General features: G+C 37.4%; 1 protein-coding gene across 4 annotated transcripts in view; it reads right to left on the minus strand.

Annotated features, from left to right (window-relative positions):
* Positions 1-19,828, minus strand: part of ADAMTSL1 (ADAMTS like 1) — a 391,950-nt gene that overhangs the window by 130,230 nt on the left and 241,892 nt on the right. For all 4 annotated transcript variants that reach the window (XM_071424947.1, XM_071424948.1, XM_071424950.1 and 1 more), the window contains 2 exons: positions 14,745-14,790; positions 4,274-4,510 (listed from right to left, as the gene is read on the minus strand). In XM_071424947.1, the coding sequence (XP_071281048.1) occupies positions 4,274-4,510; positions 14,745-14,790 (283 nt within the window). The remainder of the gene's footprint in view (positions 1-4,273; positions 4,511-14,744; positions 14,791-19,828) is intronic.

Consider the following 19,828-nt stretch of genomic DNA (forward strand, 5'->3'; position numbering starts at 1 on the left):
GCAAGAAGATTAGGAAGAACTAGAACATATAACATTCTGAGTATTTTTGTTTGAGAAATGCTGTTGTTTGGTCTGTGGCATGATGCATTTAAGAATAAAACTACAGAGAGAAAAAAAATTGTGTTCAGACATTAATTCCTATTAATTTCTTAGGTGTTTCACACAAAGAAAAAAGGCAAGTTATACATCTCTTCATGGGGAAAATGCATTTACATAATATGGAAAGATCCATGTTTATATAATACAGAGAGAGGCAAAATGCTTGCAGCTTGCATGATTTCTGAACTATCACAGTCATGGGTACTGGCCTATGCCTTGAAGTATACCTGAATCAGCTACTGATTAACTTCTCCAAAACTCTGTCTCCATAAATAAAACTAAAAATATTTTTAAGAATCTCTAACCATACTCCTGGAATCAAAGATGCAGGGATACAGCCTGTTCTATACACAAATTTGGTTTTGCTTGCCTGGAATAGAACCAGACGTCTCTTCTAACTTTAACTACTAAGTGGCCAGCTGGCAAAACAAAGGCTTCAGCTCAAAATCTCATAATTAAACAAAGACTCATAAATATGCAATTAAGGTACTGGTAGTCTTAAACCTCCAAACTGTATGAAAAATAAAGCATAAATATGAGAGAGGGATCTTAACATTTCCAAATACTGCACCTTTTTACAATTACAGTCTTGTCAATGAGAGTGAAATCCATCACCTTTAAATCAGGAGTGAGTATTGAGGCACACAGAAGCAATACAATTAACCTTTAATCTCAGTAATCTGAAGAACAGTTGGTGACCACACAATAGGCTATGGGTTGACCCAAGTCTTGCATGGAAAGAAATACATTCCTATGGTTAATTAAGATAATTAACACTGTTGTTTGACCTACTGGGAAAAATGCTCTATCTCAGCATACACTGATCTTAATGTCACTTTTACTAATTCAGGACTCTTGCACCTAATTAAATAAAGATATGTTTTTTGTGTAATATTGTATCTCAAGAACATCTTCTTGGTTGCTGTAATACTTAGATCAATGCAAGCCAATAGGAGGGTAAACTTAAAGTTGCTTTCAGTAGTTTTGCTCTGAGTAATCCAGAAAACATATTATTCACCTTCAACATAGTGCAACTGTTGCAAAAGACCTGTTATTATAGAATCATAGAATATGCTGAGTTGGAAAGGATCCATCTGGATCATCTAGTTCAACAGCTGTCCCTGTGCAGGACACTCCAAATTTCAGAACATGTGCCTGAGCGCATTGTACAAATGCTTCCTAAAGTCAAACAGGTTGGTGCTGTGACCACTTTGCTGGGGAACCTGTTACAATGCCCAACCAACCTCTGGGTGAAGAATCTCTTTCCTTATGACCAATTAAAACCTTCTACTACTCAGCTCCATGCCATTTCCCAAAGTCCTGTCACTGGCCATGTGAGTGAAGAGATGGGTACTTCCGTTTCCCCTCATGAGGATGGAGAAGGCCACAAAGAGATTTCCCAGGCTGAGCAGAAAAAGTAACCTGAGCCACTCCTCATACATCTTCCCCTCAAGGCCCTCCACCATCTTTGTGACCCTTTGGACACTCTCCAACAGTTTAGTATCTCTCTTATATTGTGATACTCCAAACCAGCCCCCAGCACTGGAGGTGAGGCTGCCCCAGCTCAGAGCAGAGCAGGACAATCCCCTCCCTTGCCCAGCTGTGATGCTGTGCCTGATGCCCCCCAGGGCAGGGTTGGCCCTCCTGGCTGCCAGGGCACTGCTGACCCATGTTCAACTTGCCAGGAACCCCAGGTCCCTTTCTGCAGGGCTGCCTCTGCTGCATCTCATTCTCCAATCTGCATACAAAACCAGGGTTGCCCTGTACCAGGTGCAGAATCTGGCTCTTGCAATTAAACTACATAAGAAACACACTTCACTTTTTAATCTTCAGGACCTTATATGGAAGATACATGTTAGGAGACTTAATTTTTTGCAGTTGTGACAAAACATATGTATATTAATACAGTTGCCTGCCCGAAATCATGCCATTTCAGAGACATCTCATGAAAATGTTGCTTTTCTTCCAGGTTCATTTATGAATTCTCACAAACTACTGAGACCCATGATTATTATGCTTATGTCAACCACTTTAGCTAAGTGGTAGCCTGCAGCTCTTACTGCAAATGAATAGAAATAATTTCTAAAATCACATTTTGTCTTGTCTGAAGTTTCCATGCATTCTCTATAATTACAGAAATAAGTTTATTCACACAAATGTTACAGAGAAAGAATGCCCCACTGGTTCTTCTATAATACTATGGTTTCCAAAACTTCTAAAATAACCTTTATAGAAGCAATGGAAGACATTGCTTTTAAAGGAAGCTCACCATTTATTATGGACAATTCCATTCTCTTTACCATTCTGGACTACTTATGTAGGACTAGCTATTGCTGTGATAGATGGTAAAGCAATTTCTCTCCTATAGCATATAGTTAGGACAAACCTAATTATAGATTTTTTAATGCAGTACCTCTACTGTCACAAAGGTATGACAGGCTAACAGGGATACACTGAGACAATAATATTTTGAGTTGATTTAAATTTAACACCCATTTTTCACTGTGAGGAATACAGCATGAGCATTTGTAGTTTAATTTTTTTTTTTTTTTGGTCATCCTCAAAAATGTGGTAATTGTAAATATATGGCAAATTGGTTGAAGAAACTGAATGTTGAAGAACATGGGAACTATAAAGTCATTTATGCATTAAAAATTATACTACCATTTTAGGGTATATAAGAAAAGAGTTAGTTTAACTAAAATTACACAGGGACACTACTGCTAGTCTATTATATCTATTCTCAAGCCACAGAGAAATAACATCAGTGTTTATAGTTTTAGCAGTGCAGTTACCTTCAGACTTCCAAGTAAAAATGTCATGAGGATGCAAAGGAGTTTGTTTCAGATGCTTAGGAATTCTGTTTCTAAGGAAAAGTTTTATTGAGAAAAAGTATGCTTCATATTTGGACTAAGCCAGAAATCAGCCTGCTTGTAAAACCTAGGCCACTATATGCAAAAAACTTTGAATCTTTCTCCCATCCAGATTTTTGTGCTTCCAGTAGGCTGCTTCATTAGGCAATCTAGAAATTTGAGATGCATGCCCTTGGTTTAAGTCAAGAGGTCTAGATGATTGCCTTCTTCAGATCACAAATGAGACTAATCCAGGAACGATCTACTCTATTTCATTTACTTCAGGACTGCTTCTTGCTCAGAAAAGAAAATAAAAGAGAAAAGAAATAGAGAGGAAAGCTCCCCCCCCCGCCCCGGCAACAAAAAAAAAAAAAAAAAAAAAGCAGTTGAAAATACTAGAAAGCCAACAACACATCAAGTTTACATAGATTTTAAGGTCACTGTGCAATGAAACATGAATCTACACTCAACTGTTTCTGAGACAGGTGTGCTCAGAACCTAACAGAGATGGTGAAAAAGTCCTCGCCTTCATCAACCAGCAGCCTACATGTAGTTTAAAAGAATAAAGTCTGATGTAGACAGAGTAAGTAATTTAACAGAAGCAATGATAGAGCATCAATGTATAAATAAAAGCACCAAAGTAATAAAATTAGGATGCAAATTAGGATGCAAATTAGGATGCAAATTAGTAACCAAATTAGGATGCAAGTAAATTGATTGAATGACCAAGAGATCTCCACACGTTGTGAAGTGAAGGGTCAAAAATCCCCATTTGTTACAAATTTTCATTGGTAACAAATAAGGAATGATAACATCCAAGGAGATGTAGCAGCTTGCTTAGTCCTTACAGGAAAAATGGCAGTATTTTTCACTTTAGTGCCTCATCTACTGCCATACAGGTTTCTGATTTACAGGGAGCAATAATCCTCAAAGATAATGTAATTTGATTGATAGACCTTGAAGACTTTGATGTATCTAAATTAAAAGCTACAACATTACTTTATACTTGGTGCTTCAAATCAGATATACTACTGCAGCTACAGAGAACAGTTCAAAAACATAATAAAATCCTTCAAAAGAACCCCAAGGGAGCAGCATAAAGTGAGAAAATAATATTTAGGTTATACATGTCTCCCCCTTCCACCCCCACCCCCTCCAAAAATACCCCAAAACCCAACAGTAAAAGAAATCTGAAAATAGATGAATAAAATAAAGACCCTAAAATTACAAAAGCATGGAGGAGGAGAGGGAGTGAGCATGTGAGAGAGATCTGAGGAGGGGAGTCATGAGGAGAGGGGCTGAGGCAGGGCTTCTTTCCTTACTTGGCACAAGCCACTGATGCACATGTCCAGGGATTCAGTGTAACACCGTGTCCCATCCAGAACTTTTGGCGCCAGCTCCACAACCAGAGCTGTTCCTCTGGCTTGACACTTCAGTGAGCATGGGTTCTCAGGGTCATTAGAGATGGGGAGCCACTCATACAACTGCCCTTGGTACTTGACATCGTTGTGAGCAGAGCACTGCTGGGCACGAAAATCACCTGCTTCTGGTGGGCAGTCCTGCAGAAAAGAAGGAGAAGAAGATCAGCAGGCCTATTCAGGACTGCCAGTTGCAGTATCATGCAGCTGGCGGTGTTCCACAGCTGCCAGATGGAGACAGTTTCTGCTTAGACAAAAAAGACACATAATTCAACAGATGATTATACCTTTCTTTGTTCTTTCCATGAAAGTATTGAAAGAACACCAAGACCATATGTAAATGGGAAATAAGAAATGCACTGTACATGTCTTAACCACAGCCTTGTGGTTAAGCAAAAGAGGGTCACCATGCTCTTGTTGGAACTCATTCTACTTGTGCACATATGTGGAGAAACATGTGTGCACAGCCACTCTGTTCCACACAGGTTTTACCCTTTGTTTGAGGAGAGACAAAAAAGAACTATGTGATTTTGTTCTTTAAGCTCTTGCCACTAACTTTTTTTCTTTTTGCCTCAGTGACATAAATCAATTGCTGTGGCCAAATGAATCAGAAGCATTTGATACATATTTGCATTTCTTTAAGCTAAGATTTCATAGTTCACATAATTAGGGACTTCCAATTGAGAAGATCTTAAAAAAAACCCCACCTTTTTTAATTCTTCAGGAGATTTGTGAGACATATAAATCTAACTCTGAAGTCAGTCTACCAATATAAAAAATAAAGACCACTCCTACTGCATAAAGTACATTGTTGACAAGATTTTTAGGCTTTTCTTACCCACATACATTTTCTTGCTGCTACTTAGCACTGAAGAACATTAGACAGGTTCTCAAGAGAACAGACGAGCTTTAAAAATCATGAGTCTTCAGGCAAAATAAACATGAGTTCTTTTTGTTTCCTTTCCAGTATTTGATCCTTGAAGAATGATATTTGAAGTCTTCTTTTGCAAGCAACGATAAAAGCTAGGGATTCACTAGGGTTTTCTTAGAAGTAACTTGAATTTCTCGCATAATTACAGGAATGCAGGAGCGAAGCTTTACAAAAAACATTAAACATCATAAGAACTGAGACAAGAAAAAAGCAAACATTGGCAGAATGACTACCTCAGATTATTAAGATCCATGGAGTCCTCCACCTTACTGCCGTAAGGAGATCTGCTCCTGGATGGTATCTGGTAGAATACCCGATGAAATGAACAGTTGTTCCCCCTCTACTTGAGGACTATAACATTTTTTTAATCCTAAATCACAGACAATCCTATGTGTTGATGGCAGGCTTCATATGAAAAGTTTTTGATGTATGCACGATCACATAACTAGACAATATACTTATAGGATATTTGTATCTTCTGTTTGCCCTCAAACTACTTCTTCCTATTAGACAATCATTAATGAAAATAAGTCTGGCTTATTCCCAGACTTCTTATGCTCCCAGTCTTACTGCTGTCGAGGCAAAATACCTCTTCTTAGAATTAAATAGTCACCTATGTTTCTCAGATCTATTCTTATCCCTTCATTCACTAACAGTTTTCTGCATTTTTTAAAAGGGCAAACTATTACAGCTTTGGATATGAAAGACAGGGAGGCTGCATGTCACTTTTTGACATGAATGGATCATTTTTTATTATTAAAATCTAAAATAAAATCTGTGTTAAAAACTAAGCTTTCTAATCTCCTCTCAAAGTAACATGGCAGTCTTGGCTATGAATTTGTAAGCCCTTGGCTTGAACCCAGGTTAGCCCTTCTGGCCTCTCATTCACTGTTGGAATGTGATTATGGCTATTTTATTTGAATGTTGAATAATCTTGGGTCGCAACTTCCAAACCTTTTTTGTTGTGGACTATGCACACATACAAGCTGTGGCCTTAGCCACAGATTGTCATCTAATTTTCTTTGTACCATGTGAGGAAATTTTCAATTAATTCGCTTTGTGTTCGAGTCTGATGCACCCCAAAAGTAAAGGGTCAAACTCTAGTCAAAAGTTCTGTGATCTAAGTAGAAGGCAATAGCTTTCCTGTTACAAAAGGTTCAATGGAGTAAGGCATAAGAGAAAAAATGATGTGGGTTAAATCTAACTCTAGAGAAATATGTATCAAAGAGTAATAACCCAGAGCTCATTTTTCCTTTTTGAAAGTGGAGGTTGAAAGTCAAAGCCTGTAACTGGTATTTTACTGCCGGAGAACACAGTTTTTCTATCAATATAATACAGAAGATTAAAAAAAAATGTTGCAAGTATTTCAGTTAAGATTTTAAAATATAAAGAAAATCTGAGGGGCAATCAGGGTCTTTTTATGATCTGGGCAAATTTTTGATACAAGACAAAGTTTGGACACTGAAGCAAGCAGAAAAATATGTGGGGAATTCATTATTCCTCTACAGCTCTGTAATTAGAGAAAAAGTGGTCTTTATGTTCTGCTCTTATACAAAGGATGAACAATAAGATAGTTACAGCTTGACCCAAGATCTGCTTTAGTTCTATTTTCAAACAAGAAAAGAAGAACACAGTGGCCTTATTTCCTACCACAAAATCTTCTGGTGCCTACCCTTCTGTGAATTTTTCTGCCTGTAAATGAATACAGTCAGGTCTATTGGTTTGGCAGATACCCAAGCCAAGGCTCGGTTGCAGAAATCCAAGCCAGCTCTCTAGTTTGGCTCAAGCTTGGCTCTACCTTCAGAACTTCCTGGCTTGTAACAGCTTTATTTTTACAAAGAGAAAAAGGCCCAATAAAGCACACGACATACAGAATTCATAATCCTGCTTTGTACAGAACTCAATACTGTGTTTGTTGTGTTGGATTTTACTTCTTAATCAAAGAAATAAAAAACATTCTTCAACATAACAAGCCTTCAGGACACGGCAGGTGACCAGGACTGATGTTAAATACTTCCATTCTTTGATACTGTGGTCAAAATAAAACAATGGATTTAAATAGCAGAGCTTGTGTTTAAAAAAGTTTTCATATGAAACTTGAAGCCATTAAGAATACATGCAAGGAGTCAGAAACACAGACATACATACTTATCTTGGCACACAGATGTGAAAAAGGGTCACAGCCTGTCACATAAACTTTTCTCCTGCTGAAATCCTCAATCCTAAATTTACCTGAAGGCATTGGAGATGTCTTTCCCTCAGGAAGAATCTTTTCTTCTGCTTAAAAAAGCACAAGTACTTCCATGTTCATGTATAATACTTACACAAGCTGTATAACATTTTTTTTATGCCAAAATGGACAGTGTTGAGAAAATCTGTGGTCTGAATTCTAAACATTTCTCATTTTTAGAAGGAGGTCACTGAGACTGAAAATATAGGAACTGCACAAAACTTAGCACATCCACTTTTTTTTTTCAACTTAAATTTACTGTTTTTGTTTGTATTATATGTCAGTGGAGCTCAGAGCCTCTTTGTGCTGACATTTGTGCAACATATGATCAAAGCCCGATATAAGTTCTCAGCCTATAAATAAGTATTCTATTTGCTGAAACAGAAGATAAGATAAAACCAGTGGGGTATTTTGCATATATTTTCAAGTAAATTGCTATTTTCTTCTAAACACTTTGCACACCTTTAGATAAGGCCACTTGCTGTTCTGAGGCAGTCTTGCTGTGCCTTACTTCTGCTGGCTCCTGGACAAGAGAAACTATAGACTAAGTCCAAAAAGTTTTCTTGAAAAAGATCAGCCTGCTTTTGGTACTTGCATGATGGTTTAGGGGAAGGGGACCCTCTATGGCTACCCGCTAGCACTGCTCCATCGGCCTGAGTGAAGTTACATATTGGTCCAGCTAAGGGTCTGATTCTGGGAGCTGTGTAACAGTATGCAGCTTGTCTACCTGCACAACAGATTGACAGGCACTTTGAGACAGCCAGAAATCATGGGCCAAGTCAGTGTAGCAGTGAGCACGAGGCAGTGCATCTCTGCATGGGCTATGTGGTTCTGTGAGGAATTTAGCTAACCACATCTGCATGGCCTGTGTTTGGCCTGGAGCATGTGGCAGCCCTGATATCTGGCCATAAAACTACTACAGTCCTGCTTCAGGTTATTCCAATTTTGGTACTATAGCCAAGTCTTAACAGTTTTGTTTTCTTTTAGAAAATATCTATGGGCCCCTGCAGATATGAGGAACTGCTGCCATTGCACTCCTTGAAGAATCAGAAAGAACTAATAAACTTGAAAGTTTAATCTAGATCCATTTATGTTCAAACTTCCTATTCATGATGACCTTTCAGGGATGAAAAAATTCCAGTGAATAGGAAACAACTGTTCCTCCTTTAATTCTGTGAGTCCTAGGTGGGTCTTTTATGGCTTTTAGCTCACAAAGGTTCATGAGATATTACTGAAACACTGAGCCCGTGCTGGATACCTAAAATCCCTATTCATTCTGTCAGGTCAAGATTTCCTGTACAGCAATGAAAATATATAAAATTTTAAAGGTGATCAGAAACTCCTTTGATCTGTGAAACCCATTTTAAAATATACACAGGAGTTTCATCCTCACTTAGGCATGTAATGTGGTCCATATTATTATGGCTTCATTTTCTTCCTCACATCGATTTTCTTTTTTTTTTTTAAACTTGACCTCCTATTTTACCCTATTGTAATTCATAAGGTCCATGGAGTTTTGTCATGTTTGAATCCCATTCAAAACAATTTCCATTAATCAACAATCCACTGGAAAAGATAAGATGAATCCCAGATGTCCCTTGATGGTGACAGGTAGATCAGATTTCACAGGACAAAAGAGGGTCAGACTTTTTAAAGTTTACTTAGTGGGTGAAATGTAGAAGATTCTATCTAAGCAGTGATAGGTGGAAACAGTTGAGGAACTTTAAAACAGTTTACAATATATGTGCTTGTATATTTGCAGAGGCCAAGAATGATTTACTACACCTGGAGCTCTTCCTCTGTACAAAAAATGACTAACAACTGGACTACTCTGTGCAGCATCTGACAGAACAGCTTATTGAACCAGTTCCATGAAGTACTCACGGTGCTGCAGCTGCACTAATTTCCCTACCAAGAAAGAAAACCTGAAGTCCTCAAGTAGGGGCTTGTCTAAGACCAAATAAGAATTTTAGATAAAAACACAGGGACTTAGGAGATCTAGGGATTTAAGAGAAACTTCCCTCAGCCTTGAAGCCTTGTTGAGCGCCCTGCTTGAAGTACCTTTCGTGCAGCCAGATTTTTCAATAGCCTACTCCCATGAACTTAGAAATAACTTAGGGTCATACTTAGTTGCTTAGATTGAGAGGGGCTCATATTAAAGCTTTCTTTAAGAACTCCAAGACACTGCAATATCTGACAGAGATAAGCTTGAGAAAAATAATAGGAACAAAGAAAATGGGGAAATATCAGCAAATAAACATGGCATGGAGATGAGAGCTAAAATTGTCAGTGAACTATAAATGCAAAGTTCCATTAAAATTTGTCATCATAAATATTTATAAAATAATTTTTTCACCAAAATAATGTCTTTTTTTTGGAAGTATGATCCCATTTTGTCAAATAGTTCAATATGCAGCCTTCTGAGTAATTTTAATTTCTTTTTTTGTCCATCTCTTTTAAGTATTAAAACAAGCATTTAAATTAGATACAGTAAGTTTATTTTCAGCATGAAAATTTCCAAGAACTTCAGTCAAAAACTAATATAAATACATAATATTAAAGCATATTTTCCAAAAGGTATTGAGGGTGCCATATTATCAAAGAGCTCAAAAATAAACTGTTCAAATAAAAAAAAAAAAGTCAGAAATACTGAATTTAAAACTCTTATTTACCCAGAGTCCTGACAGGTCATGAAATATTACTGTAAGGGAAGCAATTCAGGTTATTTGGGCAACAAAGTTTCTTTTTACATTCACATTAACTGGACACAATGTGGGGTTTTTTGTTCTATTTTTTAATTGTCACAGATTCACAGTTCTGCTTGCTGAAAAGATTGCAAATCCAGACATCCAAGCTTCTGTCATTTGCTAGATACTAAAAGCACTTGTTTCAAAGTATGAAGAAATAATTTCTAGATGACACACTGAGGTTTTAAAATGCAGCCAATCAGAAATAAGATGGAAGTTATAAAAATCTGGTAATTTGAAGAACAGACTGTAGTCCCAATAAATTATCTGAGTTTAGAATTTTCAGTTCAAAATTAAATTTGCATAAAACAAATTGTGTGTTAGTAAGGAGATATGTGCCTATAATTTGTTTAATATGTTTTTTATATTTTACTGCAAAATGTAAATTGGGAGGTTTGATTGCAAAATGGCATTTCAGTCACCACTGGGTTGAAAAATTAAACTCTGCTAATCATTCTTGTAGGTCTGATAATATCTCCTTGGGGATGATACTTCTCATACACATAAGCCAGTGCTTCTGAGAATTATGTACTTATATGGAAGTTTAGGTTTGACATTTTCCAGGCTGAGGTTTAGAGCATGGAAAGAAGATTGTGTTATTTTGTAGAAAGTAAGATGAACAACACTGGTACTGGTGTATACAAAATGCAGCATGAGCTGATAAGAAACAGGGATGGAAGTAGCTTGTCTGAATGCAAGCCAGAAAATGGGGGATGACATTACAGCTGGTACTTCAGCCAAGTGAAGAAAGTGAGGTATATATTAAAACAGTTGCAGGTGGTGTTTACAAGCTTTGGTTGCCTGACTAATGGGACAATCTACAAATTTTATCTTAGGTTTAACAGAAACCTTGTTGAAGGAGCTAGTAATGTTGTGCAGCTTCAGTGTCAGTCTCATCTTTTTTTTCTTTTTCTTTCTCTCCTTTTTTTTTTGATTCAGAAAGCAATGCAATGAAAGGAAAAATATCAGGGAAAATAAAAATGTTTTCAGTCACAAGAAGAATTCTGATAATTGAGAAGAAGGCATAAAGACAGTACATATTCCAACAAACAAATTTCAGAGTGATTTTTATGTAAATGAAGGGAAGAGAAAGCAGAAGACAGAAGACTGGCAGAAGGACTATAAAAGAGAAAGGGCATATGAGGTGGTGTGACAGCTTGGTATAAAAGCTGGAGAGCACCTGGCAACCAATAATGCACAAAGAAGAAGGAAAAAAAGAGTGCGCTAGCTTAAGGAAAAAAATAAGGAAAGAGAACAAGTAAAAAAATCCTACTCAGAGTTTGGAATTATATTTGTTTATTTTGCATAATGTTCAGTACAACAACCCAGAAAGTTGCAAAAATATGTTTTCATTGCATTCAGACTGATTTTCTAAAGAAAAACAAATTACTCCTTCTCTCCCTCCCATGATTATATTCTAAAATGGCTGGAAATATGTTTAAGTCCATGTGAATAAAAATAAGAAGAAAAGCAGATGCAATTCAACCCTAAATCATCTTCAGATTCTCTCATTCCTTCTTTTACTATTTACACATGTGGCTTTATAATCCTTCCAGTTTCTGATCATCAACAGACAATGCAAGTGGCAAATATACTGAACTGGATTTACTGTTTTAAGGACTGTTCAGAAACTTTATAGACAGCAGTATCAGTCTTTGCTACAGAGCTTAATTATGCTCTGTAGCAAATTTGCTATTATGCAAAATTATTCAGCATCTCTGGAATAATTAAAATAGGTAAATGGGACGACAGGCATGCCATTCTTTCCCCTTGCTTCTCTTTTTCTTTATCTCATTTTTCCCCTTCTGTAATTTAATATTGGGATGAATTAAAACCAGCTGTAACAAAATCTTGCAAATGATAGTGCCTATAAAATGTATTCATTGCCAGACTCCAAAACTATTCTTCCAATTCTCCAACTTCACATTTCAAATAATTTGCTTTTAGTATATATGATTACCCATTCTTTCCTGCAAGAGGAGGGTCATTAAAAAAACACATCAGTTCACAGAAAGGCAGCTTGCAAAAAACAAAAATACTGGTTATTTTATGAAATAAAATAGTGGTTATTTTATCATTCCTCAAGCTATGCACAGGATAATGGTAATTAAAGCTTGGAATGGGGGGATTTGACCTCTTTTGCCTTCAAAGACTGTCATGTAACAGATGAAAATATAGGTCTCATGATCCTGTAATTTCCATTTTCTTAATTTTCAGTGTCTTTTTGGATGAAATCTTGAAAGACAAAATCTGAGTTAACAAAAATACACACAATATTGTGGACTTTTCCTAGTGCAGAATTTCACAAGCTTCATTAAGCTATGAGCCTAATGAACTGTTTTCAAGATCTAATTTGTGTGTATGCAGAAAAAATTTGTGTATGTAGATCCAATTTGTGTGTGTGTGTGTGGAGACAAAAAAGCAGACTTCATTAATGACAAAGTACATGATTTAATTTTTTGTTTTACTATTCTGAAAGAGACAGAGTATATTTCAGTGTTACAGCTGCACAATTCAATAACAGAACGGATTTTAAAGATCCAAGTCTGGGGTTCCTAAATAGCTTTAGATTTACACTACACAAGCCATTCTTTACAGTCCCCCCCAAAACCAGTTTGAAATCGTAAAACCAGTCCTGGGTCTTCATATTTCAGAGGAAAAACAGCCACTGATTTCAGCACAGTAAAGCTGAAAGCTTGAAGGCTTCATTTTGGATTATTTGGTATGAAATAATTGAGTTCTGCAGCTGTATGCCTCACTTCTAGAGTCAGTATTGCCAAATAAAAGATACGTAAAGGAATTGCCTGACAAAACTATCCGAGGTTTTATTTTGAAGGAAAATTGTTCAGGTGCACATTTGCAAAGCAGAACCTAAGCTAAAAATAACATCTAAAGAAATATTACTTATCCTGGAAAGTCAGTGATTCCAAAATAAGGGTTACAACCCAGCTAAAGCCCCAGCCTTTCATCAGAGTGATCCAGGAACATAATGGCAGGAGAGCAGGATGTACTCTGTCTCACTGCTCTTTACATACACAAGGCCAGATCAGACACAGAAAGACCCAATGTGCATGCAATGCCTAACCAAAACAAAACAAATGGGTTTCATTGTCGTCCAATTATTTTTTTAATTAGCTTTAGCAGTATCTATTTGTTCCTTCCCTTTTTTCTTTTTTTTCCTTTTTTTTTTTTTTTTTTTTTTTTTGTGTCATAGGGCAGAGCTATGGCCTGCAACTTGACTAGCAAAAATCAAACTTCCCATTCCTTACACAGAGGTAGTGTAGCTGAAATTTCTCAGAGGAAAATTGGACTGCTAATCTGCTAGCAAATCTATTTATTAACTACACCCGTTTCTGTCAGCTAGGGAAGGTGAAGGCTAGACTGATGAGGTATTTCAGGAACTCAAATGATACAATCAGAAAAAATTTCAGAGGAATCACAGAATTACAGAATATTCTGCATTGGAAGGGGCTCACAGGGATTATCAAAGCCCAGCTCCTAAAGAACTGAGAGCAATTTTACTGCATAGGAGACTACAGCTCAGATAGAAGCAGTTTTTTTCATTATGAACTGTGGTCTATTGAAGAAAATATAAGCTAAATATGAGCAAATATATTCCTTTTTTTTAAAGTTAAACTTTTAAACTTTTTAAACAAAGCATGTATTGAAAGGCTTCTGAATATGTCCCTATCAGGCATGAGAAAGCTTGGCCCGGTGTACGTTTGATTTCATTTTCCATCTTTACTGGTAAAACTGACATTTCTCCATGTAACTTGAGAGCCTTTACTATTCTTGGCACCCAATAAAACTTTCCATATGAAAGCCTCTATTTCAATTTTCAACAGTGAAAACACACTTTCACTTTGTTGAGACAGAAGTTGAAGTTTCTTACTTTATTGTATTGAAAACTATATTTGCCACATATTAAAAAAAACAGCAAGAGCCTTTGGAAATGCCAAAACACTGATACAGGCTATGTAAAACTGCTTTTATAAGACACACAACAGAATTAAAATGCTGTGAGGGCAGAAGTGAACAGAAATATATAGAATCATAGAATTGCAGATCTTCTACTAACTTGTCTTCAATTCTTAACAGCTTAATCCTCCAGCCTGACAGACTAACCAACGTGAACCAGCTGGTTACCAAAGCCCTACTGGGAACACAAGATGTCTTGATTCTGCAGGAGAGGTTGTAAAGAGCAACCCTGAAGTTTCATTGACTCTCTATTTATGATGGCTGTGAAGGCAATCCCTTCCAGACAGTTTTAGCATCAGGCTATGCCGTAATCTCTCCACATTTCAAGAAACTGGCAAAGGTTTGCCTATGGTTTTGGGTTCTGTGGTATGAAAACGGTTTAGATAGCTACAAGATTCTCACTATCACTTCACCAAATTATCTGCAGTAATATGGACATGATTATCATATGAGATGAATTGTATCACATCAAAGATATACTTCACTTACCACATTGCTGCACGTCCTGTACCGGATGTTTCGCCCTTCACAGGTCCTGTGTCCAAAAATTAAAAACAAAACCAAAAACATTAATAGCTGAATATAAAAAGCCAACACATAACATTTACTGTGTCATTAACTTCCCCATATGTATTTTTAATCACCTACTCCCCTACCAGCCCTCTTCCCTAAAGTAAAAGATTATCTGTCCCTATTGAGGTAAGAAATCTACAACTCCTTAGTTTCCTACTTTCTAGAAGGTAGCATCAGCTTGTAAATGGGATTAGAAGTGAGAATACTGACTTTAGCTGAAAAACAACATCTGAATGACTTGAATAATGTCTTGTGTCTCCATGTAATTCCTAATGATTTCACAAGGGCATAGCTCTGCGTCTACCTGGGCACACACTCCAGCACTGGCACAGTCTTAGCAGGCAGGCTTTGTCTTCTGGGGAACAACTGGGCTCCGGGATGAAGGAACTACGCTTGCAGCAGCATGAACTCAAAGTATAGTTTGGGTTTGAAGGGGCCATCTACTTCCAATCCCACTGCCATTGACAGGGACACCTTTCACTAGGACAGATTGCGCAGAGCCCCATTCAACCTGGCCTTGAACACTTTCAGGGATGGGACATGCAAAGCTTCTCCTGACAACTTGTTTCAGTGCCTGACCACTCTCAGGTTAAAAAAAAAAAAAAAAATTTGACTTAAACCTCCTCTCATTCAGTTTAGATTTCCCCTCTTTCAGGCTAGTGTGATACAGCTTTTTCCCATTTTGATATGAGGGAAGAAGGAGAACATAAAGCTTCCCGTCAATTCACTGGTGCAGAACAGCATTCAAAGAGCAGCTGGGCCCAGTGAGGTCAAGGAGAGCACATAGACTGATGTGTGCTCTCCATGGTTCTCCTCCTTTTGTCCCACAGCAGACCTATACCAGCCCTGATGCTGGCAGGGTTCCTAAAAGAAAGCTCAACAGCCAGGTACCTTCTTAGCAGTCAGCAGCATGTACTCTGAGCATGTGACCTTAGGTGAAACTTCAGGTATTTTTTGAGTCCAGACAGTATACTCTGCCGATGCCCTCATGCAAATCAGAATGCAGAGTCTGGCTTTTAAAATGTATGCTTCAAAAGAACAGAATTCCTTTCTTAATTTCTTAATTTCACAACTTTCCCCCCTCCCCCTTCTTTTTTTTTGGCCACAACTTAACAAGCATACATTCCTTCAGGAATAAATGCTTACCAATCCTGATTCTTAAAATCCAAACAATTTTGAACTATCCAAGGGAAAGGACAGTAGCATCTGCACTGATTTTTCTTCACTTAAAAAAAAAATATTTTTAAAGCAGAGAAACTTTTCCCATACTGAGTTAACTCTAAAATTAATTGAACAAGTTTTCTTTAAGTTATTGAAGTCATCCTCTCTGTCTTCATTATCCACAAGACTTAATTGTGAAATTCATCCAGGAGTCATTTACACATCGCAGTTGTCTAAATGACCACAAGAGGAGACAAACAAGTAAATAAACTTCATCATATTTTCAGAATAAATCTAAGCGGAAAGATAACATTTTCTGTCATGTAGCATTTGGCATATAAAAATTATATTAAAAGCATAACAGAAATATCACTAATCACTATCACTATCACTAATTCAGTGATTTTGTAGCACTGTATATTTAACTTCAATGAATTCTTATCTCAACCATGCACAGAAGTGAAAAATGTGCACAGTGTACCTACCAGTAGAAAAAAATTGGTTTGGGCAGTACAATAACAAAAATTATATTCATAATAGACTATGAAATAAAAAACCCAACTAAAAAACCCAGTAACAACAACAAAACACCCAAGCAATACTCCCACCCACACTATTCCAGTCATTCCCAAGCAATATAGGCAAGCTTGGAAAAATACTATGGAAACCTGCTTATACTGCATTCAATAAAGGTACTTTGCTAATGATAGATAGTAAATAAAGAGGTAAATTATGCAGAATGCAGGCAGCCCTAGAGCAGGCCTCATTTACCACACTGAACAGCTTGTTCGTGAGGCTTGATACTGGCCCCATGTGTCTCTCAGAAATGCCACACAAACCATCAAACATTACTTTGCTTAACACAGACTTGCTATTAGCACAATTTCTATTACTGTAACTGATTAATCTTAGAACCACTGAACTTCTAGGAAAACTTTAGCTTCCTTTCTATCATTTGCCTCTCAGTTTCTTCTGCTTTTCATGGTTTCTTCATATTATCTGTTTTGAAATAATAATAAAAAAAAAACAACTACTTACTTTTCACTTATTCTCTGTGTTAGGGAAAATAATAGGTTCTTTCATTAGATGTATGAAAAAACAATTATTCTATTATTTTATTCCATTTTTCTTCTTCTGGCTAACGGCCAGGGATGTTCAGATAAAATGAGCAATTCTGGATGCAGCTAGCGCTCTTATGATTCATGAAGACTAGGAAACACTCTTGGAAAATTCCCCTTGTTTCCTCAGAAAGAACATTCTTTGGAGCTTGGTTGTTCAAACTCAGTAGTTTCCTAGGTATCACCCATCAGCCAAAAGCAGGTAACAGCTTTCAGCCTTACCTGACATATTTTCACAATAGATTTGCATAGTGGTTTGTGTTTCAGATCTACCCTACCTCAGGACAGTATTTCAGATTCTCTTAAGCACAAGCAACTACTTTGGAATTCAAACTCATGGGATTTGCACGCATATCTCAGCATGGACACTGTGCAGAATTCCACAGCACTGAGCCTTCAGCATGCAAGGAAGGATCATGGCAGACTACTGAGCCCATGTTGTGAGATACAGCCATCATTTATCCTCTGATCTCTTCAGGATATAAATGGCAACTCCTACCAACAAGGAGTACGCACAGCCAGCAGGAAAACTCAGAAGTCAACCGATATGCCTAGTTCATCTTGAAGAGCACAGAAAGAGTGGGAGAAGTAAGCAGTATTTCAGCTGTCTCTGTTATCTACACTGCAGGGGATTTTTCAGTGGAAAAAGGTAGCTGAGGGTTTGGCTTGACAGGGAATTATTATCATGTGAATATGAAAGAAAAGCAAGCTGTTGGGAATTATGTTTCATTCCTTAAACTTAGTCACTTGTTTCCAGTAAAGTTTCTGAAAGAGGTTAACAACTTTTAATATATTAAAATATTCTCTTCTCTTAATGTAAACAACCCAAACCCCTGGTATTTATTTCTCCAGGCTCCAGTTTGTAGGCAGACTTAGTTCAAGTCCCCCCCTCAAAGGCCTCAAGTAGATGTGTATTTGTGCTCAGCTAGAGTTAGAAGCCTTGCAAAAATCCATGCCAGAATGAACAGCAACCCCCTGCCAAAGCTGCCTTTATCAGTAATTACCAAAGACTATGAAGAGATTTTCAGAGAAGGACCTCATCAACTGCCACTCTCAGCAGTCATCAGACTTTGAATTGCTTTACTTAAGAAACAAGTCCGCACATAAACAAGCAACTATGAGCTATGGGTGGGTTATTTTTGTGCATATGAATTTTGATGCAGCTATTCACTACAGGGTCTGGAAGTTGATGCAATGTTGAATAATCTCCACTACTTTATTTTCACAACCCTTGATAGACACACTTCTGGGACAGATTCTGGTTTCTGCATTGTACTTGTGATATAAATATGCTGTGGGTCTGTCTTTTCCCATGAGATCTTAGTCTGGCTGTGGCATGAAGCCAGGCTACACACATGGGGGTAACATCATCTTGCATCTCCCTTTCTTCACACTGTTGCTCTCCGCTCTTTCCCAAATCTGGCACAGTGTTATGACCCCCTGTCATCCTCAATACAATTTGTTTGTGCTTCTCTGAGGAATAGTCAGTCTCTTTTACGCACCCAGCATACCCCTTTTCCTGTAAAGGAATTGAGAAGGAGGGCCCTGAACACCAAATTGTTGTTATGAGCAAGAAAGACGCATCAGGACTGAATTGACTTTAAGAAGTTTACCTTTTGAAACTATTTGGTCAGGTCTGCTAAACTCATGTCTAAATCACTCAGTTGACAATAATTTGCAAAGAATTTAAAATATTTTTCCACATCCTTTTGTTCACATGATGCCTTAAGTTTTAGCTGTCACATTTTCCAGATTCTGTAGTCCATTAGTATACAACTCTGAACTACATATAAAGTGTTAGCAAGTTCTCAGTTTAATCAGACAAAACAATCCTTTTCCAGCCTGAGAACCAAGGACACCTTTGCAACCTCAGGCCCAAAAAGTGTCAACAACAGCGAATTGAGGAGAGTGGTCTGGGAGGATAGGACTTCATAACCTGAAGCTGTAATTGCACAATTGACCCCAATATGTAAATGGACCAAAACTTATAAAAGTGTTAAAACTCGACTCATGAGCAGTTGTCCATCTTGGATGTAGTCACGGCTGGGCTCTTGTATGGCCCAAGGTGTATGCTTTGAAGGTGTTTTTAATAAATATCTTTATTCCTTTAACACTGTCTAGCCTCTGCTCTAGGTAGCCTCTAAAGGCATCACACAAGCACTTTCCTGCCACCGTGGATTGTTGAGATGCACTGGTATGTTTTGCCATGCATATGTAGAAATCTTTCACTCTCTGTGTTTAGAAAACTGTCTCCTACAAGTTCCTGCATGTTGAAATGTGAAATACAAGAAGAGTTACACAAATAGTTAACTTTGAGACAAAAAAAGTGGGCATGGATGCACAAGCCAAATTTCCCTGGCAGGTTTAGTTACAGATCATATAAATGTTCTTACTTCTGCAATCAAAAAACAAACGGGAAAATACAACTTCAGTCACTACACGCAGAAAATCAGCAAGGCAAATAAAAGCATGTGTAGTAATATGGGGCCACAAAAGGCCAACTTTTCTCATAAATAACATTTCCATAACCTTGGTATTAGGCAATCAATAATTCTGATGTAACTGCTGTTATTATACTTAGCATCAGTGGCCCCATGTGCACCTTATGAGGCTCAACAAGGCCAAGCACAAGATCCTGCATGGCAGCAATCTCCACTATAAGTACAGACTAAGTGATGAATTGATCAACAGCAGAGAAGGGGTTGGGGATACTGGTGGATG

Source organism: Agelaius tricolor, unplaced genomic scaffold, assembly GCF_023055355.1.
Source record: "Agelaius tricolor isolate 1412-34295 unplaced genomic scaffold, bAgeTri1.0.p SCAF_4, whole genome shotgun sequence".
Taxonomy (NCBI): Eukaryota; Metazoa; Chordata; class Aves; order Passeriformes; family Icteridae; genus Agelaius; species Agelaius tricolor.